General features: G+C 41.5%; 1 protein-coding gene across 2 annotated transcripts in view; it reads left to right on the top strand.

The window, feature by feature from the left end:
* The window catches only part of GOLGA4 (golgin A4), a 1578103-nt gene that overhangs the window by 1341060 nt on the left and 211857 nt on the right, over positions 1-25186 (top strand). For both annotated transcript variants that reach the window (XM_044075462.1, XM_044075461.1), the window contains one exon: positions 13557-13643. In XM_044075462.1, the coding sequence (XP_043931397.1) occupies positions 13557-13643 (87 nt within the window). The remainder of the gene's footprint in view (positions 1-13556; positions 13644-25186) is intronic.

Raw genomic sequence — 25186 nt, 5'->3', positions numbered from 1 at the left:
CTGCCACACTGGTATCGTTTTTAATCCATACTCCTGAACACTTCATTTTCTTATGTCCCCATAAGTATAGATATTGCTGAACCAATTCATATGTGGGTACGTAGTTTACTGCTATTGCTTTTGTTTTAGCTTCATTAATTTTGTATCCCAAAAGGGTTTGAAGCTGCCTCAGTATGTTCCACAACACTGAACTGTCTCTTTCTGGTTTTGTCAGGTATAACATAATGTCATCTGCAAATAGAGCCAGCTTTTCTTGACTACCATATCAATTATATCTTTGAATTTCTGAGTCCCTTATTTTTTTCGCCAGTGGTTCTAAATATAATGCAAATAACAAAGAGGACACTCCTGCCTGGTTCCCCTGCTCAAGCAGAGATTATCAGAGAGGACCCCACCCATTTTAATTTTAACCTCCGATCCCTCATTTTTCCTCCTAATCAACCTTATAATTTTGTCAGGGAATGCAAATGCTTTTCATTGCTATGCTCATAAAGTCCCAGCTTACTCTGTCAAATGCTTTCTTTGCATCAAGACCTACAAACAATAGTGGTATTTTCTTATATTCTGCTTCCCTCTGGATCATCACTATTCTGTTAATGTTGTCAAATATGTGCTTTCCCTCCACAAAACCACATTGATCCATATCTATCAATGTTGGCATCACTTTTACCATTCTTTTAGCCATTATAGACATAAACATTTCATATCTGCAATTATACAGAGCTGAGTATATATTTTTTTTGGTTCTAGAGTTTAATTGTTGCTTAGATCTGTGTTGAAACTGTTGTCTCACTGTTCTGAAAGGCTGATCGGCAAATATACAGAGCTGAGAATATTTTTTTGGTGTTAAAGTTTGTACTGTTAGTTTTTGCTTAGATCTCTGTTGAAACTGTTTTCTCCCTCCCTCCCTCCCTATTTTTGGTTTGTAACAAATAAACAAAAAATCCACTGTTTTGCTACACGCCTCCGTGTCTTGGGAAATCCACAAACCGCTGCTGTGTTAAAATACTCCAACACTTCAAGCAGAAAAATGTCAAACAAACAACCAAAAAGGCGACAAAAAAATGTGTTGGAAAATTTTATCGAATAAAATGAAATAAAATTACAGACTCCACAGTTAGACTCCACGGTTTAGCGCTTTCACTTGTAAAAACACAAGCTTCATCAGAACACTCTAACTGACAAAATCTGATCTTAAATAACATTTTTGGCGCCATAAACTTTTGAATCTGTGTTACATATTAAAGACATGCATACCCATTATAAAACCCAACAATCCATCCATAATTAGATTTGACATTTTACATAAAAAATGTTAATTAAACAAACGGAATAGTATATTTAAAATCACATAAATCAAAATATTGATCTTAAAAGTGGAATAGTCACAGAGTCAAATAAAACTTATGTACAAAAAAGTTAGTATACAAAGAAATTCATATATATAATACTACACTATTCAAACTGACTCGGTAATATACATACCGAGTCCAGTGATCAACTCAAAGACAACAAAGGTTTAATAGATATGGTGTCGTTTAAACCTGGAAATACTGAAGCATCAGTATAAATTTGCCACCTAAGTTCTTTATGTAAAAGCATGCCTTTGAAGTCTCCCCCTCTAGGGTCTACCTTCAATGTCTCAATAATGCCAAAATTAAAAAAATGATTATCACCATGCTCTTTAATGTGCCTGTATAGCGCATTTTTTTCATCCTTTCTTTTAATACTATATAGGTGGGAATATATATGTCTGTTAAACCTCCTCTCAGTCTTGCCTATGTAGAATCCAGTACAGGTTCTACATATGGCAAGGTATATAACCATTTTGGTTTGACAATTTCCTCCACAAAACCTAATATTAGTGTGGTTATAATTATCCAACACCACACTGTCACCCTGAAATATATTTATTATTTATTTATTTGCAGTTGGTTTACCAGGATAGTCCATTGGGCCATTTGAACCCGTTTTCAATGGAGTCCTGGGGAGAAAAGCTCCAATAGCACTCTAGGTTACAATAGTTTAAAGATTATATTTATACAAAGGTTGCAGTTTTGAACAAGACCTTTACAATTAATACAGCAAACATTGCAAGTAATACACACTAGTGATGAGGTTGGAGTTAAAACTGACTGGCAATGGAACATTGCATTGTACAGCAGAGAGGCATTTCTTCTTAGGAACATACAGTTCATAGTTACAGTCTGATTCATTGTTTACAAAATGCATATAAGTAGCAGCAGTCTGATGCAATATTTACAACTAACATATAAGTACTGGAATAAAAGTATATGGAGAGATGAATAGAAGGAGAAAGTTTTAGATGAGAATAAGATCGAGAGAAAAGTGAGAAAGAGAGAAAGAAGGAATCTAAGGCCTTGAATGAGGTGAAAAAGGGGTTTGTTTTCCATAGAAAGAATGGAACAGAAGTTTGATATCATTTGTTATGTGGGGAGAGAGCAGGAGCATTCCCATTGGGACATTAGGTGTGAGTGAAGAGATTTTTTAAAAGAGTAATGGTTAGAAGTAGTACAAATGGAAGGTGGGTAGGGAGTTCCAGAGACGTGCTAAACCATAAGATAGAAGATTTTTGCCTGGTGGATGGGATGGTTTGTGCACTTCAATTAGATTTTGATTATTGGACCTTAGTACTCGATCAGGAAGGTACATCTTAAAGGTAGAAGAGAGTGAAGGACAGAGGGTGGGGTTAAAAATGAGCTTATGTACAAGAGTTAGTTGTGTATAGATGAGTTGATTTGGTAATTCTAGCCATTTTAGTTTTTGGAGAGAAGGGCAGTGATGGGAGGATGACTTTTGGCTGGTAGCAAATTTGGCAATTTTGTTGTAGCAGGAGGAAAGTTGAGATTTAAGAGAGGATTGTAGGTTAGTGAGAAGAGGAGTTCCGTAGAGAAGGGAGGGGATAAGAAAGGAAGTAGAGAGAGTTACTTTAGTGGCAGGGCTAAGGTAGTTATTTTGTCGGTAGAGCAAGCCTAGTTTTTGATGGGTCTTTTTGACCTAGTACCTACTAACTCCCAATATCCCAAGTAAATATAGTGTGGCATTGATTACAAGCTCCACATTTACTTGTGTTCTTGTATATAGGGACCTTGTGGGTGTGCCCTCTCTCTAAAATTAGTTTGATATTAATGCCAATTTTATTCACAAATCTAGGGCCATACCCTAAAACTGGAGCAACTTCCTGATCAGCTAAAATAATACACCAATTGTCAACCAAAATTTTCTTAACCTTACCTATATACACTCCATATTCCAGAATACATGTCCTGTCAAACTGCTTGTCATCTCTCATCTTAACAACATCCTTAGATGTCTCACTAACTCTTCTATTGTTGTACCTGTCACCCAATAGGGGTATATATTTTTCCCCCATTCATTAATAATATAATCCTTAGTTTTTGACATAGCTTTAACATCATATCCTCTGTCTTTGAATAATGTGGTGATAAATGTCACTTCGTCTAACATATCACTAAAATTAGAAGTCATCCTGACAGCTGTAATAAGTTGCCCTTTATATATGTTCATAAACTGCCTCTTAGGATGATTACTGGAATATTCTAAATAGTCATTGGTAAATGTACTTTTCCTATAAATCTTAGAACTGAACATGTTGTTTTCTCTATTCACAATAATATCTAAATAAGCCAAACCTTTATGGTTTTTAGAAAAAGTGAATTTGAAATAATTGTTAGTGTTGTTAATATATGCCAAAAAGTGGTCTAATAATTGGTCTCCTTCATCCCAAATCAAATAGATGTCATCCAGATATCTGGAATACTATTTGATATACTTAATATCTATACTGTCAAAGATATTGTTCTCCTCCCACTCAAGTATAACCAGATTAGCGTAGATGGGAGCACAAGCAGCTCCCATCGCTACACCTCTGGTTTGCCTGAAATATTCTCCTTCATAGTATATGTAGTTGTGGTCAAGAACTAATGGCATCATATCGGTGAGGAGACAAGTGGTATCCCAATTAATATCTGCATGTTTCCTGATGCTGCATGCAAAGGCCTCAAGTCCCTCCTCCTTAGGGATACAGGAGAACAAATCAATTACATTGATAGTCACAAATAGCAAATCTTTTTGAGATAAATAAATAGGATAACTTCTTAGAAATTCCCATGAGTCTTTAACTAGATGTTCAATTTTACCATAAATATGTTTTAAATATGTACCTATCACTTTGCCCGTCGGAAAAGTTTTGGACTTGCTCCCTGATATGTTTGGTCTAAAAGGGGGATCCTCTATGCTTTTATGTACCTTCGGGATACCCACTATGGAGGCTAAAGTGGGATACTCGACTTTTATAAACTTGTATATGTCTGTGTTGATCCTGTTGTCAATTAAAAATTCCTCGATACACATATCAATTTTTCTACAACCAATATTGATTTCATTGAGGGAAACAATGGAATAATTACCAGAATTGTACAAAATATCATGTACCTTGCATGTGTACATGAGACTATCATATATAACTATACCCCCCCTTGTCTGGTTTCATAATTCTAATGCTGTTGGCATTCTTCAATTCCTGTAATACCTTTTGTTCTGCAGCTGTAAGATTACACTGAAACCTAGTACCTACTAACTGTTTGTTTAGTTGGTATAGTTGTCGAGTCACCACTTTATCATACATGGAAATAGTAGGATGCATGGGGGGTATATAGGTACTCCTCTTCTTCAATGTTTTAGAAATATTGTCTGTATATTGTATAGAGCTTTCATCTCGTGTATCCCTAAACATGATGGCCAAATTTAGTTTCCTAACATACCTTATATATATTCCCACGAACAAATTCAATACAGTAGATTGTATTGGTGAAGTCAAAAGGTATGTTAGGAAACTAAATTTGGCCATCATGTTTAGGGATACATGAGATGAAAGCTTCAGTATTTCCAGGTTTAAACGACACCATATCTATTAAACCTTTGTTGTCTTTGAGTTGATCACTGGACTCGGTATGTATATTACCGAGTCAGTTTGAATAGTGTAGTATTATATATATGAATTTCTTTGTATACTAACTTTTTGTACATAAGTTTTATTTGACTCTGTGACTATTCCACTTTTAAGATCAATATTTTGATTTATGTGATTTTAAATATACTATTCCATTTGTTTAATTAACATTTTTTATGTAAAATGTCAAATCTAATTATGGATGGATTGTTGGGTTATATAATGGGTATGTATGTCTTTAATATGTAACACAGATTCAAAAGTTTATGGCGCCAAAAATGTTATTTAAGATCAGATTTTGTCAGTTAGAGTGTTCTGATGAAGCTTGTGTTTTTACAAGTGAAAGCGCTAAACCGTGGAGTCTAACTGTGGAGTCTGTAATTTTATTTCATTTTATTCGATAAAGTTTACCAACACATTTTTTGTCGCCTTTTTGGTCGTTTGTTTGACATTTTTCTGCTTGAAGTTTTGGAGTATTTTAACAGAGCAGCAGTTTGTGGATTTCCCAAGACACGGAGGCGTGTAGCGAAACAGTGGATTTTTTGTTTCTTTGTTACCAGTCATTCCATTGTTTTGCATTTGTGGATTTCTATTTTTGGTTTGTAGTTTAAATTTGGTGGCTTTTGCAATTGCCCGCCCCACTGTAGATTTGATCTGGAACACTCCCCCGTCCCATCTCTTTACCACATTCTACCTAATAAACTCTTTCTGCACTTGCTTTTAGCCCTTTTTAATTTAATTGCATTTTTAAACTGTGTTTGGTCTAAAATTGCTGCATACTCAAGTGTGCTAGCTTGCACTGCATGTGAATTGTTTTTACTACTGTTTTTGCTACTTTTCTGTAAAAAAAAAAAAAAAAAAAAAAAAAAACTGTAAGCCTGTTTCCTACCTTTCCTGTAACTAGTGTTCCAGATACATATTTGCTCTATCCAGGACTGTATGTAAGCTTCTGAGTCCCCCAAGCCTTTCTGTGTTGGAGGGAAGCCTTCTAGCTTATCAGTGGGAGTGGTAAGCACTAGGTAACCTGTCTACCACATAAGTAGTGGTTCTGGCCCAGAATTTGTAGTTATTGGCCGTTTGGGCAATCTCTTCCATATCTCTCAACTTTCTGATTTGAAAGCCTGTATTTGCACTTGTTTCTGTCCTGTAACTCATCTAGTGCAGATACAGATACTTAGTTTTAGAACTTAAATTTGCTTGTTCATGTTCAGCACTTGTAAGCACTAAATAAGCTAATTACTATAGCACTCTATCTTCCTCATTACCTAGAGGAAAACAGTTTTTGTACTTACTTTTCTCACTTGCTTAGAGAAAAACAGCTCTTGTACTCACTTTCCTCACTTATCTAGAGGAAAAACCGTGCAACTCTATTTTTGCGTGGTCTTGCGCACAGAGCAGCGTCAGTTAGCAGGGTATACTGTTCCCGGCCCCACAAAGTCTGCGCTGTAAATTTTCCCTTAGAACTAGGCAAGCCTCAACTCAAGTGCTTCAGATCAGCTGCTCTTATTGCAGCACTTGCAAAACAGAAATCAGCACTTGTCCTAATCTCCTAGACAGCACTATTATTCTCCAAATTTCCTAGACAGCACTATTATAATATAGCGTAAGACCCTCGATCGTCCGCAGGACTTAAGTTCAATTTACTCTTCAAAGCATGTCCAGAGGTCAGCTTCAGGTGTACTCTCCAGTTCATCTGGTGGAATTAGGCATTCTGAGGTAATGTCACAACTGCCTCATGTATACAGACAACCCTTTCCTCTTACCTCTAGTCACAAACACTTGTGAGAGATGCAAATACACAGCCAGACTGGAGGCTAAGCACTCTCAACCCATGACTGTAACAGATATTCAAGAGGATAAGGGACACACTTGCATCACATGACCTGTCACACATCTACAAAACGAGCACCGACAAAACATACGCATAAATACACAAAAACATATTTGGAGGCACTAGGTACCAATCTGAAAAAGAAACAGTGCCCTCCAAAGCAGACAAGCAAGCAACCTGCACCCCCAAACACAAGCCAGAAAACACATAATTCACCTCAGCAATGTGCCTCACAACAGCCCTTAAGGCAAAACACCATACCTAACACGCTAGTAGTAGGAGACTCTATAGTAAGGCACACGGATGTTCCACTCACCAGGCTGAACAAGGAGAAGGTTACTGTCAGCTGCTCGGATCCGCCACATAACACAGGCACTTAGGTCACTCCAGAACAAGTACAAGTATGACGCTGTCATTGTACATGTTGGTGTGAATGATCTAAGACGTAGCTCCCTGGACTACATGAAAAGAGACATTGAGGGGCTCTCTGATCATATAGCCCAAGCTGGTATGACCCTGACCTTGAGTAGCATACTACCTTCACCTAGAATACCACCGCAATACAAAGACAAAATGATCAATTTCAAGAATTGGCTAAGCTTCTGGTGTCATTCTGTCATTCTAAGGGGATCCAGTGTCTGTCTGCCTGGGATGACATGATAGACAAGCCTCGCTGTTTTGCCAGAGATGGGTTGCACCTGTCACCCGTAGGTTTTTGAATACTGGCCAAGGCTCTTGCCGTCCCCATAGTTCCTTTTTTAGGCAAGGCTCAAAGGACAAACCAACCACCATAACCAGCACAGGCAACCAAAAACTAAGGGTAATGCTACTCAGTGCCAGAAGTCTCAACCTCAAAATGCACACACTTGAGGCTCTCCTCAGCATGGAGAAAATCGATGTTTGTGCAGTGACCGAAACCTGGTTCAAGGCTCAAGAGAGCACCCCAGCACTGCCAGGTTACAATTCATATCTTACCTTATGGCCTCAGTTACCGGATTGCAGTACAAAGGGCGGAGGTGTATCCATATTCATCAAGGATACCTATATCTCCAGGTTAGTAGCACAGCATGATGCCCCAGAGATCATCCATGCGCAACTATCAGCAGGCAAAACCACATTTCAAGTCGTAGCCGGTTATAGATCGCCCACCATGTCCCAAGATGCTCACTCTGCGTTCCTTGAGACATTGGAAAATATAAAGGTCCTACCCAACACCATAATCTTGGGTGATTTCAACTACCCTGGTATAGACTGGGCGAACTACCAATGTTCCAACTCCTATGCTCAGCGATTCATAGAATTTATAAATTCAAATGCCCTTGAACAACTAGTATGTTCCCCCCCACTAGAGGGGACAACATATTGGATTTAATCATCACAAATATGGGCGCCCATTGTACCACACCCGTTATTACCCCCTCCTTGGTCAGATCCGACCACAAACTGATAATCCTCACTCCTCCACCTCCCCCAATCAAAGAAACCATAGTCAAAAATGTTTCCAAAACAAACTTCAAACTACTTGCATCCGAAGTGGAAAGCTTCACCATTCCCTTGCAGAAGGATAATGATATCCAGGATGCGGAATCCTACACCAAGGCACTCTATATGCATCTTCAGGATTGCATGGACCATGCTATCCCATATAAAACCAAGACTCCTTCCTCAAGCAAGAAGAAACCAGTCTGGTGTACCCTGGCCATAAGCAAACTTTACAATAAAAGGAGGAGACTTGTACAAAAAAGGCCAAATCTCAAGTAGAAAAATCATCCCTGATCAGAAATTGAGGGCCCTCATCCAGTCAACTAAAGCTAATTTTGAAAAGAAAGTTGCCAAGGATGCCAAGGATAACCATAAGGCCTTCTATGGCTACATCAAAAACCTAAATGGCAGCGCTCAGGTCTGTTCTGAGCTAGTACAAAATGGAACAAAATACAATGACCCTTCTGACATTGCCAACATCTTGGCTGACAGGTTCAGTGCAAACCCCCCCCCCCCACCTACAGGGCCTATTACCATTCTAGGGGATTGTGTAAGTCCCGTTATTACTGATACGTTGGTTAACAAGGCTCTTTCTAAAGCTAAAACCACTGCCTCCATGGGACCAGATGGTGTCCCAGGCTGTGTCATACGCGAGCTCCAAAAGGAATTAACCCCGCATCTTAATACCCTGTTTAGTCTCAGCCTCTCCACAGGATATGTGCCCATAGAATGGTGCATGGCAATGGTGGTCCCTCTACACAAGGGTGGGGCCACAACTGACCCTGGGAACTACCGACCAATAAGCCTGACCAGTCTGATCTGTAAGGCTATGGAGCGAATCATTATGGAACTCATAAATGGAGAGATTGAGAACCTCCAGTCGCTGAACCCCACACAGTTCGGCTTCGTCAAGGGCAGATCATGCCTCCTGAACCTGGTGGATTCCTTTGAGACAGTTATTCAGGTTGTAGATAAGGGAAAGGAGGTACACACGACTTACCTTGACCTTGCTAAAGCATTTGACACCATTCCCCCTTCAGGTATTATTGATAAGCTCACCAGCCTGGGCGTAAACCCTTACATCACAAGATGGATCGCAAACTGGCTCTCAGACAGATCCCATAAAGTAAGAGTAGTGGGATCTATGTCCGAATCCAGACCAGTAACGAGTGGTGTGCCTCAGGGCTCTACTTCTCAGAAGTATAGGCAAGCACAGAAGGGCCGTGGCTGACTAAGTTTGCAGACGACTGCAAACTGGGTGCTATAATAGAGTCTCCGACCGACATAGAGGTCCTCCAGAAGGGCCTAAATGAGACTGATGCATGGTGTCAAAGCCATGGTCTCAAGCTAAATGCAAAAAAATGTGTAGTAATCCCCTTTGGAAAAAACAGAGTACCCACAAACTACAACATAGGAGGTAATCCCCTGAAATCTGAAGAAGAAATAAGGGATCTAGGGACCCAAGTAGATAGTCAGCTTTCCTTTGATAACCATGTTGCTAAAGTGGCCTTCTGTGTGACCCATCTAATCAGGAAAGGGTTCGCATCAAGATCTAAGGATGTAATGGTGCCCCTCTACTCTTCCCTCATCAGACCCATTATTGAGTACAATGCACCAATTGGAATGTACCTGGCTAGACATCTCCAGCAGCTGGAGAGACCACAAAGGTACCTAACCAAGAGGATTACTGGCCTCAAACAGTTGCCCTATGCAGCACGATTGAAAAAGCTAAGACTGTTCTCTGTTGCATACCGCTTTCTCAGAGGTGATCTCTGTCTAACGTACAGAGCCATGTCCAACCCAGAATTGTTGAACATGCTCCATCTTAGCAAAACCAAATCTACTCGAGCTACATGCTTTAGGGATATAAACCTCAACACAACAATGAATAGAACATGCTGGAGAGATAGATTCCCTTTGCAGAGACTTCCCTTACTATGGAACAGATTCTCGATCTACATAAGACAGAGCCCCTCACTATCGCTCTTCAAGAAGAACCTTGATGACTGGATGGGTAACAGAAAGTTCACACCGGGGATCACACCAACAGCACTACTAGATAGGGGCCAAGGGTACTAGCTGCTAGTACAATGGTCTAGGGAACTACTAAAGGGGCGGTGAATATCGCACAACGTGGCTGGGCTAATATATACCTTCGGGCAGATAGCCCACTACCAACCTATGTAACCTATGAACCTATAGTCACGATTTAGTATTGAAATGGGCCTGTATGAAGCTGGATCTGATGGGTCTTTCACTTCTTTATGTATGCTACTATCACTTTTTCCAGGATGTTGTTACTTCTCTTCTTAAAATACTGTTAAACAAAACCTTCCAGGTTTTTATCAGTTTCCCCTCCTAGCTTCCAAACTTCCACAGAAATACCATCTATTTCTGGGAACTTTCCTGTAGATTGGTTATGTATCACCATTTTTATCTCATCTCCTCCTATCCTAACTGTTGGTAATTGAGCCTCCTCTGCCTCTAACCTTGACATATATAATTCTTTCATAAACATTTCCATTTGTGCCTTTTCTTGATTTCCATAGTTGTCTGATTTATATAGTCTTTTATAGAATTTTCAATATTTCTAATATTTCTACAGGATCCCTTGTTATCGGCTCTATAAGCTTGATGACACTTACTGCTTTCTGTTGCATGAGTCTTTGTGCTAAAATGTTTGTGCTCTAGAGTTATTATAAAAAAACAGTTGCTAACAGCAGTCTTTTTAAACTCATGCACATTATCGAGGTGATCCCTTATTTTCTGTTTAGCATTCTGCAGTTGCTCATGTACTTGTTCTGTGAGATTCAGTCTATTTTGCAATAGCTCAGCATTTGTCAGTCCCTCTAAGTAGTTCTTGTTACATCATAACCATATCTCCCTTTTTTTATTTCCACCCTTTTTTAAATTCCACTTTAATTTTATCCCATCTCTAGCTATACTTTCAGAAGAAATGTCTATCTTCTCTTATATCTGCTGAGTAATTTCCATTGCCCATTCCTTAAATTCCTGTCTTTTAAACAAAAGGGTGGGAAAGTGCCAGTGTCTCATTTTTATTTCATTACCCTGTGTTTTTATTTTAGTTATTATTAGCACATAATGTGAAGTAGTTATTGGGTGCATATCAAGAACTTCAATTAAATGCATGGGTACCTGTGAAATGTAAAATCGGTCTAACCAAGCCCAGTTTTGAATCTTGGGGAATATTGTGTAAATTCACTCCGAACTTCTAATACTGGATTCACATCTTCCATTCCAAATATTTTCATACATTTCATTAACAAATCTACCCTCGTTTGTTATATTTTCCCTTCGGAGCCCCCTAGACACATCTTCACTGTTGCAAATCAAATTCTATTCCCAACCTGTAAGTAATATTCCTTGCTGAAAGCTGATTATTTCACCCAGAATTTTCTTAAGCTCTGTTGTAGGAGATTTCAGTGGGATGTAAATACACGCCAATGTAATCCTTCTACCTTGCCAGTAGCCCCTTAGTACAAAAAAATCTGCCATTGTTATCTTTTATATTTTCTTCTATTATTGGAGCTCCTCTTGCAATTAGTATAAGTACTGTTCTCTTCCTTTGCCCCAGGTATTCTGCTGAATAACCATCCTGAAAACCTTCTTTATCAAATTCACATGTTCACTTCTTTCCAAGTGTGTCTCCTGGAGCATAGCTATTTGCACTCTACATTTTTTAATATAGTTCACTACTCTTTCCTTTCTGTATTTATCTGTGAGACCATGAACATTTAAGGACATTATAGAAAGAATCATGTTTTTGAAGGATTATTTGCAACATTTATATATAACAGCATTTTTGTTAAATGTCTAGTTCCAGATTTTGTAATATATGCTTGCACCATTTGGCAGGTTAATCTTTTATAGAATTGTTTCTTGTCATATCCATTTGAACCTATATCGCAATCACATCTTGCAGATTTTTTTTTGTTTTATTGAAAACCCTCAAACAAAAATACACAGACACCCCTAATACCCCCTAAAACCTATTAACGTAACAGTAATGCACAAAACTATGTACATAATGCAAACAGATGTTCTAAACTGATGGCCACACCCATAAGCTAGAGACATCCAAAAAGAAAGGTCATAATACAGGCTGTGCTTTTAGTAAGTGCGGTCTGGTTTTGGCTTATCATTATAGCTCTCCCAGCTAAGAAAACACTTGAATGCTTTCAGTAAACATTTTCTCCAAGCCCTTTCTCTTTATCAGATTGTCTTCTGGTGGCATGCAAACCAGACACAAACTGATAAGGATACCTCGTTTACCAGAAAATAAACTTATAATATTCAATATTCTTTTTCATTTGTATGCTTTGTAGTAAACTTGTTAAATGAATAAATCCTAGGGTTAACCCAATGATTTCCCTATGCAAGCATGAGAAAAAGCACACTAATTTTTCTGTTGTCATACTCTCTTAACCAGACCTTTCCTCTATCCCTTTTTACCCCACATTGCAGTGCCTACATTTCTTAAAACTGAACAGGGAAAAAGAAAAAAAACAAAAACACCTGTGTATATTAGTATCCCCAATTACATTAAAAAAGTACTAAGAAAACTTTACTTCATAGCCTGCTAAGAAAGCCATGCAACATTACCATTAAAAAAAAGAAATTTGTTTTAGTTACAGTTAACTCCCCCCCCCCAAAGTAGTTCTCTAAATATTACTGACATATAATGTAGGGCATATGCTTTAGAGTCCCCTACAAATTTAACAAAGTCCACAAAAATCCAATATTTCCAAATATCTTTGTTTTGCCATGTTTCACAGATATAATTATTGCTTTGTAAGCCCATATGTATGTTTCCAAGTTACTGGTTTTATTCTCCGAACATTAATAACATGAAGCAATGTGTATGCTTTAAAGTCCCCACACGTTTAAAAAATAGTCCAGGTAAGTCCAATATTTTCGGATTTTTTTGTTCTGTTATGTTTCACAAGAATAATTATTGCTTTATCATGCCACAGTTATGATCTCTTTATTGTTAAGTGTCATCCTTCAGGAAAAGGAAATATAAATTAGCATTTCCGCATTCTTAAGTGTACCATTTTATGTATAAGTTGTGTACTGTGAAGATATGTACCTAAAGCATAAAATGAGCTGTACTACTTCTCACACCTTATGATTTTTTCCTTTACAGAAAATGGAAAAAAAAGTCCTTGTGTTTTACATTCTACTGTATCACACACATGCTCATTACTTTGTATACTTTTTTCTCCTTAGACTATGGCAAAAGTCATAACTACAGTACTAAAGTTTCCAGAAGACCAGACACAGAAGATTTTAGAGCGAGAAGAATCCCGTCATTTAGTAAGTTTTAAAAAATTGCAACAATTAATCTACATCACTATCTTATTTATCTGTTCTTTCTCTGATATGTCCATTAAAAGTGTGATATACATATTTCTCTTTATCCATTAATACTACTAGAATAGCTCCTGTTATAGCGCACAATAAAGTTTGAAAAAGATTTGTTTGTTATAATGTTTCCCAGTGATTTGTGTAGGTTTAAGAAGGATTTATCTCGGCTTACCTTTCATCACCCCTGAGCAGTTGGTTATTTTCCTGCAGCACCCACCTTGTATGGTATTATTCAGCTTAGATAATGGGCTATCTGTTAGATAATTTTGTATTTGTTTTAGTAATTGTATATACATTTTTTATACTATGGTCCTCTGTCTCTTATACCAAGACATTGCTTGACCAGCATCAAGCATAGTTTGTACCCAAAATACCAATTTGTGATTTCTCTAAGTGCTAAGCATAATTTTCCCCTTACTAACATCAGTGGAGTACTATACAGTTTTAGATATTTTAACTTATTTACATATTATACCATGTATACCATATATAGTTTAAGTATACCAGTCCTTTTTGTATAATTTGGCCAGTTTCCAAAACTTTGATGTCACACAGTGTCAAATAACAGAGACTTAAATTATATTCTGATAGGTCTGATTATTTATATAGATAATGTTTAATGTTTCAAGAATCTTCGGATGTCATGTTTGACTGAAAACAACTGGGTAGATTAGAACTAATGTATAATGTTTGCAACTGGGAATGTGTCAGTATGGTTTGTGATGTAAAATGCATGCCACTAGGATGGTGTTGATGTGGTTTGTTTTGATTTGTATAAATATATGATTGCTAATGTCATAAGTGATGGTTTAAAAACGATGTTTCTTGTTTTAAAAAAAAGGTGATGGAATTGAACTGTCTATGTAATGTTACTTAGGTTATGCAATATATAGCAGTGTACGTGAAGCATAAAGTTTGTTAATTTTAACTTAATACAGTTTGATTACGTTTATATAAATGTAAATGTGCCTATGTCACAAGTGATAATTCAATAAAGGTGTTTAAAAAAATAAAAAGAATGCTTGCTGCATGGGAAAAAAAAGAATCTTTGGATGTCAACACTCAAGTTGTGTTATAGGTTCATAGATTCATAGAGTAAGTACTAGGCTAGCTGCCCTTGGGGGCCATTTTAACCCTAGCTGAGTTCCTCTCCAAAGGTGAGAACCAAACCTGGTACCTTGTATTTGTGAGGCAAACACCCTAACCATTATACCAACCCCTAACCTTGTACATAAGATCTGTCTGTCGTAATATTTTTAAGGCAGATTCATAAAATTTACCACAAAGTGCACACTTTCTGAATCCAACAACAGCCCTACCACAATGCTTATGCTGTCTATTCACTCAGAAAGTATACATTAAGTGTACACAGTGTAACCTTGATGGATCCAGCCTCTTGTCTTTACATCCTGCACATGAAACTTGAATGAAAATCTTTACCTTCCTTTGCTATTTCTTACTGTTTGTTCCTCAACACATTATGGATGTTACTATCAATCCCTTGTAATTCTACTTTACTTTTTTTATTGTATTAAAATTTAGACCCATTCTATTTGCTAAGCCTTTAATGTATATAAATATTTATTTATTTATCTTATTTATTTATTTTCAGTTTGATTACCAGGGAAGTCCACTGGGCCAAGAAGTGCCCATTTTCAGTGGCGGCCCGAGGAGAAAAGCTCCATGTGCAATACAGTACAATAAAGGTTACAAAATACAAAAAAGGTTACATAATGATTGAGATGAAATACAAGAGTAAGATTCATACATTCAAAAAAAAAAATAGCAAGTGTAATATACATCATGAGACAATTTAAAAAAAGCAAAACACTTTTTTTTTTTTTTTTTTACTCTTAGGAAGTTCACAATATTTACAAGCTTGGAGTTTATTTAAAGTCAGCTAGTTCAGGTTCTTTAGAGAAATTAGAATAAGGTTAAGAGTATAGTAGAGCAGGAGGAGGGAGAGCTTAGTGGGAAGAGTTATGTAACGTGAAAGCAGGAGCATTTCCATTTGGAAGATAGGTGTAGGAAGAGTTGGTTTTTGAAGGATTCAATGTTGGGTATAGTCCTAAGAGAAGGAGGGAGAGAGCTCCATTTTTTACCTAGAGAGAAGGAGAGTAGAGGCTGGCCGGCGGGACGTTTGGGTTTGTGAACGGAGATTAGGTTTTGGTGTTCAGATCTCGGAGATCTGTTTGGGATGTAAGGGGGAAGAATGTTCTTTAAGGCTGGGCATTTATCAGGGGAGAATATTAATTTGTGAGCGCAGGTTAGTTGGAGATAGTCTAGGTGGTTAGGGAGTTCTAACCAATTCAGAGATTGAAGGCAGAGGCAGTGGTGAGTTGATGTTTTGGATTTAGTGGCAAATTTGGAGATCTTATTATAGCAAGCTTCAAGTTTAGAGGTGTTGGAAGTGGACAGATTGGTTAGGAGAGGGGCTCCATATAGAAGAGAAGGTAGGAGGTAGGTGATTGCCGGGGTGTGCCTAGAGGAGTTGGAAAGAAATTGATTGTTCCTATATAGCGTACCTAGCTTTTGGTGGGTTTTCTTTATGTTATGTTGAATGTGAAGATCGAATTTGAGGTGTTCGTCTAAAGTAATGCCAAGGAGTTTTGCAGAGGGGACTACTTCTATCGCAGTGTTTGATTGGCTTAGGGCATTGAAAGTGTTTTTGTCAAAGGAGGAAACCTTGGAGGGGAGGAAAATTATTATTTTAGATTTATTGGAGTTGAGGGAAAGGTGGTTTTGGTGCATCCAGTTCTCTGTAGTGGAAAACGCTATTTGAGTTTTAGTCAGTAGATCAGGAATGTTGGGGGCGGCACAGACCAAGATAGAGTCATCAGCGTATTGGATGACTGTAGTGTCAGGGATGACGGTGTGAAGGTTATTTATAAAGATGTTGAAAAGCATGGGACCGAGGATGGATCCTTGAGGAACGCCAGTAGGTGTAGACAAGAAGGAAGAGGAGGAGTTCTTCCATTTGACAGCTTGAGATCTGTCAGATAGGTAGCTGGAGAACCAGGGTAGAGTATTAGGGAAGAGATTAAAGTTGGCAAGATGAAGGAGAAGGTGTGTATTGGAGATGGTGTCGAAGGCTTTAGAAATATCTAGCAGTACAGTGGATACAAAGAGTCCAGAGTCTCGAGCTAGATTGACAGTTTCTAGGAAGGATAGTAGGGCAGTTATGGTACTGTGGCCAGGACGGAAGCTGTGCTGGGTGGGAGTTAGAAGGTGATTCTGAATTAGGTAAGGCAAAAGTTGGTGGTGGACACATTTTTCTAGAATTTTAGATATTGGTGAGAGGAGGTCAATGGGGACAAAGTTAGAAATAGAGGTGTTTTTGCCTCCTTTGTGTAGAGGAACAATGTAGGCTGAATGCCAGAGTTTGGGCACATAACATTGATTTAAGGATCTATTAATCAGGATACTGATTGGGAGAGCAATACCTTCAGCTGCACATTTGAGGAAGGAGGAGGGTATGTTGTCTGGAGCATTTGAGCAAGGCTTTAATTTGGATAAAAGCTTTTTTATAAAAATGGTGGATACAGGTTTGAGATGGAAATTTAGGGGATTGTTATTTGGGTTGTTGGGTGTTGTGTGGTGGGAGTTAGGTGGATTTTTATTTGGGAATGTTTTGGTTAGCTTAGCTATGGATTCAGTAAAGAAGGTATTGAAATGGGAGCACAGTTCACTATCAGTTAAACTAGGATCAGGGCAGGGGTTATTCCTAGATCCAGGATGGAGAAGGGAGTTGACTGATTTCTAGAATTGTTTTAAGTTCTTGTTGTTGTTGGACTGAAGTTTATTATAGTAGTTTTTTTTGTCCTTGGTAATAAGTTTTTTACTTGGCTGCGGAGTTGTGTGTATTGGAGCAAGGCAGAGGACAGTTTACTTTTCTGGTAAAGCTTCCAGTATTTGTCTCTGTGATGCATAATTTGTTTAGTTTCTTTGGAAAGCCAGGGAGCAGAATTGGCTTTGATTCATTTGTTTCTTAGAGGGGCTAGGGAGTTAAAAGTATTTAGAAAGATAGAGTTAAAATGTTCTGCAGCGTTGTCGAGAGGGAGAGTGTTGAAGATTTGCCAGTTAATTTGTTTAAAGATGTTAGAAAAAATTGAAGGGTTGAAGTTGCTAAGGTTACGAGTTTGAATGTAGACATGTTGGTGTTGGATGGAGCTTGTTGATCAATGGATGAAGGCAGGGAAATGGTCACTGAAGGTGTCAGGGATGGTGCCAGAGAGAATGATTTTGTTTGAATGGGAGACGAGTATCCAATCTATGATGGAACCTGGAGGATGGTTTTTATTAGGGTGAGTTGTTGAATGGATTACTTGGGTGAAGTTATAAAGGTTAATGGATAGTGAAGGAGATGGCGTGTTGATTTTATTCCAGTCAATATTGACATCGCCTAGAACAAAGGATCTGAAGTAGGATGTTCATTTGTCAGCAACCTGTGGGTTATGGATCCGAGCTGGCAACTTGTTTCAAGCTAATGGATCCAAGCTCCTAGCTCCTCCCTTCACCCATAATCCCCTGCTAACCCTCCATGACCTCAGATCTAGTTTGCCGCGCTTGTGATGGCTGGATCCTTTTAGAGCTCTTCAGATAAGTGAGGAAAAAGTTACCTTTTTCTAACTACTTTTTGTCAGGAATTTCTTTTTTAGTTTAAATTAATACTTTTAAAGTGTGTCTGAGTTAGGTTCCTTATTTTTTAATTAGTACCCTCCCTTCGCTGGTCGCTAGTGTGTGAGTGTTTGTTGCATGTCTTTTGGGGCCTGTGTGTGTGCGTGTAGTTGTTTTTCTTTTTTTAGTTTAAAAAAAAAAAAAAAAAAAAAAGTAATGGCTGAGGCCCCAAAAGCCATATTTTCTAAATGTACCGAGTGTGGCCATAAGCTCTCCCCGGCTGATGGCCGCACTCAGTGCGTTCGGTTCCTTGGGATTGAACACCTCACCTCGGACTGTACTATCTGTGCAGCGTTCAACCCCAGGGCACTGAAAGAACGGAGGTCGAAGCTGGTCCTGGCAGGACTTCTACCCCCGGATTCGGCTTCGGCCTCCGCTACCTCTGCTGCTCCCATGGCTCCACCTCAGCCTGTGGTGGCTACCACTCCTGCCCCCCTGCCTCCGACTGGGACTCAAACTCCCGCTAAAGTGTCGGAGGAGAGTGAGGCCAGGAGGGAGAAACGGTGGGAGAAGCACCACAAGCGGCGGGCCGAGACCTCCGTTTCGGCCCGGCCAGCTAATCGGGCTTCTTCCTCCACTGCTTCTAGGTCTCCTCCTCCTCTGCTCCGATCCCCTTCTTTCTCCCCGGGGCCCGAGGAGGAGGAGACCCGATCTCCGTCGAGGTCATCGAGGTGGCATTACAGGCCTGCCTCGGTGGCCTCCTCGAGATCTACCTTCGGTTTATCAGATGCAAACCTGGACCGGATGATGCGAAGATTCATCCAGGCCCAGCTGCAGATGGGAGTGCTCTTGCCTCCCCCCCCTCAGGGGGGGAGCTCGACACCTTTTTTCCACCCAATTGCTCCTTCTCCGACCTGCTACCCGGGTTTGGAGCGCTCGGAGCCAAGCAGCCTTGGAGCCGGGGGTGGGTCGGCGCCGACAGTACTTGGTACTTCGGATCCGACCCTGCCCTCGAGCCTGTCGGATCTGACCTCTCGAAGCCGTGGTCCGAGCTTCAGATCCGGCGGATTCAGTGTGCCTTCGGCTCCATCCAGGTTGGAGCACACTGGTCCCTCGGATCCGACGGTCTCGGCGCCGGCTCCGATCCCTTCATCGGATCCGTGTGGGAACCGACTTTCGGATCCATTGGAGAGTGGCTCTCCCTCGGCATTCGATATTGTGGAGAGGGCTCTGTTGAGAGCATCTGGACCCCTGGTCCTTGCATCGACTCCTCCCTGCACTCCCTCTCTGCTGGGCCAGGCTTCCATCACCCGGCCAAAGGGACAGCCTGCTTCGATGTCACAGATAGTTCCATTGGAACAAGATGTTGCTGGCGAGGCCTCCTCAGACAGTCCCCCCGAGGAAGCTCCCCGCAAGTGTAAGTGCAAAAGGAGGCACGTGGACTCCCCTGAGTCCTTAACTGAGGACACGGACTTGGAGGAAGGGGAAGGCTCCCCAAGATCGCCCCCTGAGGATGTCTCCTTTGGAGACATCATGGAGATGCTGAGAATCAGAGGTGGGTGGTCTGCCCCTAAGTCTTTCTCTGACGAGTCCGTGTTTCTGGAGGCATTCGAGGCAGGCCCGTCTACCTCCTGGGTGTCCCCTCCAGCCGACCCCCTGGTGGACCTCATTACCACCAGGGCGTGGAAGGATCCGGACACCGTGGAGCCAATACCGAAGCGACCGGATAGGATTCTTAGCCCCCCCCTCAGACCAGTCACATTGGAGTAAGGGCCCCCCCTGTAGATGCCATGTTGACGGCGGCAGCCACAAAGAGGGAATTGGCTCAGGAGAGTCCCTCAGTCCATCCACCAAGCAAAGAGTCCCATTTGATGGATCGCTTAGGGAAGCGAGTCTTTAGTTCAGCGACCTTCTCAGTAAGGTCTCTGAACTATATGGCACATGTCATCAGGATGCAGCGGGATCTTATCAAAGAATACGCTGCATCCCCCCCTGAGTCCATGTCGGAGGAGGATAAACAATTGTACTCCACCCGAGTGGCCACTCTGAGATCTATTTCAAACACCTCTATGCGGCTGTTGTCCCATGCCACAGAGGGAGCCGCTAGGGCTAGCGGAGCAGGCCTAGTCATGAGACGTCAGGCCTGGCTCCGTCATTGCGATTTACGGAGCCCTTTAAAGTGTCCTTCACGAACGCCCCCTTTGATGGTTCTGCCCTATATGGCAAAACAGTTCGCGAGACGCTTGTCCAGAGTGAGAAGGACGGGAAGACGTCTGCCGTCGGAGTCTGCTTCTCTGTTCCCCAGCAGTCCTTTTCAAGGAACCAAAAGGGTCAGAAGAAGATGTGGTTCCGGAAATCACAACATTCCCAACCAGCTCCGGACAACCAGTCCTACCGTGGCAGAGGTGGACAGGGAGGATGTCGCCACAGGGGCAGAGGGGCTTTCTCTGAGTGGCCCGAGCAGCAGCCCTGAGGGGTTGCCCGGCTGCTCCACTCTGGAGGCAGTCGGAGGGCGTTTTTCGAAACATCTAGCAGCATGGGAGTCCATCACAACAGACCGCTGGGTGCTTCGCATCATATCCAGAGGGTACAAAATACCAATACTTCATGTCCCCCAATCCAAGAACCTCCCCGATGTACCACCTGATCAGAGGGAGGCCGCAGCCGCAGAAATACTGCAGCTGCTAAGAAAAAGAGCCATCCAGCGCGTCCCCCAAGACCAGCTCGGATTAGGGTTCTACTCCAGGTTCTTTTTGGTGCCAAAAAAGACGGGGGATCTGAGACCCATCCTAGACCTTTCCCGCTTGAACCTGTCAGTAACCAAGGAAAAATTCCGAATGGTCACTCTTCAATCTATCCTCCCCCTTTTGAGGGAGAACGATTGGATATGCTCTATAGACCTCATGGATGCGTATTACCACATCTTAATGGACAAACGATCCAGGAGGTTCCTTCGCTTCCGGCTGGGAGCCAGTCACTACCAGTTCAGGGTCCTTCCCTTTGGCCTCACCACAGCCCCCAGGGTGTTCACCAAAGTGTTAGCAGTGATTGCGGCCCACCTGAGACTCCAGGGAATTCAGGTCTTCCCGTACCTGGACGACTGGCTCCTGACCGCACCAACAAGGCATCTACTTTGCTAGAGACTTCTTTCTCCAGCTAGCCCCACAACTAGGCATTACTATCAATGTCGGCAAATCTCTACTGGCTCCAACACAGATCATAGAATTCATAGGTGCCAGAATAGACACCAGAGATTTGCGAGCCTTCCTAACTGCCGAGAGAATCAGAAACCTACAACTTCATGTGCAGGCTATCCTTCATTCAGAGGCTTCTCCAGCAGAATTGATCCTGAGGGCACTAGGCTCCATGGCGGCAGCGATTACACTCCTTCCATGTGCCCATTTGAACATGTGAGTCCTGCAATGGACTCTGTTAGTGCAATGGTCCTTCCTATCCCTTCCTCTCCACCATCCCATTGCTATCAGCAAGGCTTGCAGAAGGGCGCTACTATGGTGGCTCCAAGCATCGAACTTCCATACGGGCCGTCCCTTCTGCACCTCTCCCCCTATCGCCACTGTGACCACGGATGCTTCCCACCTCGGGTGGGGGGGCATTATTCAGGCAGGACAGTCCAAGGCACGTGGAACGATACAGAGACCTCCCTGCATATCAACGTTCTGGAGATGAGAGCGGTGCTGTTGGGGTTGCAAGCACTTCAGAGCTTCCTCCCCACAGGAAAGATTGTAATTCACTCAGACAACATGTCAGTGGTCTGGTATATCAACAAACAGGGGGGGAACCAGATCTTATCCTCTTTGCCACGAAGCCATGAGAGTGTGGGAATGGGCGATCTCCACCAACTGCTTTCTGATAGCAACGCACATTCCGGGGAGGACCAACATCCTAGCGGACAAGCTCAGCCGCACCCTTCTTACCCCTTACGAGTGGTCTCTCAATCCTCTAGTAGCGAAGCAGATATTCGCAACATGGGGGCAACCCTGCTGCGATCTTTTTGCATCTCCATCAAACGCCAAATGTGACAATTTCTTTGCTCTAATCCCCCCACCAGGGGAATCTCCAAGAGACGCTCTGGTGCATGCTTGGCCACCCGGTCTACTCTATGCCTATCCTCCTCTTCCAATGATGATACAACTCTTGCAGAAAGCCTCGCGGTTGGGGAGCAAGATGATTCTCATTGCCCCATTCTGGCCTCGACAAATTCCCTTACCTGTGGTCTCACCTTGTGAATCACCCTTGGATTTTAGATCCCATTCCGGATCTCATCTCCCATCCGTTGGACTTGCCAACTCCAAACCTGGACAATCTGAAACTGACAGCTTGGTTACTCCAGTTCCACTCCTAGTTAGGACTCCCGGTATCTCTTCACCAGTCAAAGCCATCCTCGTGGCAGCGCATAAGCCCTCCACCAGGAAAGTGTATCACAGTAAATGGAAACGTTTTTCCATCTGGGTGGAGTGCCGCGATCTAGATCCCTTTACGGCTCCTCTTCCATCCATTTTAGACTTCCTAACTGAACTCTTTCAGGAAGGCGCTAGTTGTTCAACTGTCAAAGTGCAATTGGCAGCCATTTCTCATTATCATGCGGGACATGATACAGGGCCCTTGATGTCAGCCAAATTGTGTAAAACCTTTCTCAAGGGTACCTTTTTACTTAGACCCGTTGTAAAAGAAGCCATACCACCATGGGATCTTACTTTAGTTCTTCAAGCCTTGACTGCTCCACCCTTTGAACCCGTTGCTTCAGTGGATCTCAAATTCTTGTCATTGAAATCAGCATTCCTTGTAGCCATTACTTCAGCGAAAAGAGTGTCAGAACTTCAGGCTCTTTCTGTGAAGCCTCCATACCTGATTTTTCACCCTGATAGAGTGTACCTCAGGATCAATCTCTCCTTTCTTCCCAAGATAGCATCAGAAACCAACATAAACCAATCCGTAAATTTACCGGTTTTCTTCCCTAAATATCAAAATAAGGGTGAATACAGACTGCACTCATTGGATGTTCATAGGCAGCTTCGTTTTTATACCCATAGGACAGCTGGCCATAGACAGTCTGACCAGCTGTTCATTTCCTTTGCCAAATTTAACTTAGGGAAAGCTATCTCTAAAGTATCTTTATCTCGCTGGATTTCCCAATGTATCCTACTGGCTTATCAAGCCTCGGGTAGACCCGCACCAGAAGGAGTTCGTGCTCATTCCACCCGCTCCATTTCTACTTCTGCAGCTTTCAAGTCTAGAGTTCCTTTGGATGATATTTGTTCTGCAGCCACTTGGGCTTCATCTCATGCCTTTATCAACCACTACAAGCTAGACCTGCTTTCCAGAGGGAGGGCATCCTTTGGCTCTGCGGTGCTTTGTAATATCCTTCCATGATGGCCACCCAGGGTGCAGGTAGCTGAGGACTCTGTCCCACAGGTTGCTGACAAATGAACATCCTACTTCAGATTTAGAAGTTATGTACTCACCATAACGTTCCATCTGACTAGGTAGTTCATTTGTCTGCAACCAACCCTCCCTCCTTCCCCCTGACCTTCTTCGGATCTATTAGTTGTTAGATATCCTTTGTTGGATATATATTGAGAGGCAAACTCGATCTGAGGTCATGGAGGGTTAGCAGGGGATTATGGGTGAAGGGAGGAGCTAGGAGCTTGGATCCATTAGCTTGAAACAAGTTGCCGGCTCGGATCCGATATCGGATACGTAACCCACAGGTTGCAGACAAATGAACTACCTACTCAGATGGAACGTTATGGTGAGTACATAACTTCTAATTTCATATTTTATTTCAGTTGAGGCCCAGTGAAGAATATCTTCAGGGGTGGAGATATTGTTGCCAGGGGAGATGTATACTGAAATTATGCAGATGTTTTTATGTTTATTCAACCTGAGAAGGCCTGTTGTGATTTCAGAATTTTTGAACTGAGGGGTATGGATTTGAAGAGGAATTAGAGAAAGAAGATTGGAGTAGATTAGAGCAGAGCCTCCACCTTTTTTATTTAAACAGTCACTTCTGAGGATGTGGTAAGCAGGAGGTAAGATTTCTGAGTCAGAAATATGGGGTTTTAGCCAGGTTTTGGATATGGCTAAGATGTCAGGTTGGTTGTGATTAATCCAAGCTTGGACCTGGTGAAATTTGTTGTTAAGGCTCTCGGCATTGATAGTGAAAATCCTAAGAGTGCTTAGAGGGGTAGCGGGTGGAGAATGGGAAGGAAGTCTTATTTATAGTGGGAGAAGAAGAGGGTGGAGGGATGGAGTAGTCTGTGCTGAGGCAGGGGCCAGGGTTTGGATTAATGTCTCCAGATAAGGCTAGGACGTTACAGGTGATAAGTTTTGGCCTTTGGTGTTTGCATGGTAAGTATTTATTAGGGGTTAGCAGAAATTTAAGAGAGAGAGTTTTTATAGAGATAGGGAATAGCTTGAGATGGAAAAGGTGCAGTGGGTTGGGAAGGATAAGGGAGGAGGATATGGTGTGGAAGTGAGAGAGTAGGGAGGATTGAAGTTGGGTGTTAGGGATAGTTTGAGTAGGATGTAAGAATTGGGGAGCTTTATGGGAGTAAGCAGTAGCAAGATACTGAGGTATTAGTAAGATGAGAAGGAAGCAGGGGAGTTGGATAGTGAAGGGAATTTGGGTAGGCATCTATAGAAATGGGTGGGGTAATTAATGAGGTAGAGGAAGGAATTTAATATGCTAGTTGAGAAGGGAATGTGCAGAAATGGATGGATAGAGTTAAAATAGAGGACAATGACAGGGGAAGACTAAGTGAATAGAGGTGTAAGAATTGGAGTGGGAGGAGTAGTAGTGGGTAGGGAAGTAAGAGGAGGAGTATTATTTGATGAAAGAATTGGGGAGGGGTAGT

Source organism: Protopterus annectens, chromosome 6.part1 (genome assembly GCF_019279795.1).
Source record: "Protopterus annectens isolate FY-2018-M chromosome 6.part1, PAN1.0, whole genome shotgun sequence".
Lineage (NCBI taxonomy): Eukaryota > Metazoa > Chordata > Ceratodontiformes > Protopteridae > Protopterus > Protopterus annectens.
This window is presented reverse-complemented; position numbering and strand designations above follow the sequence as displayed.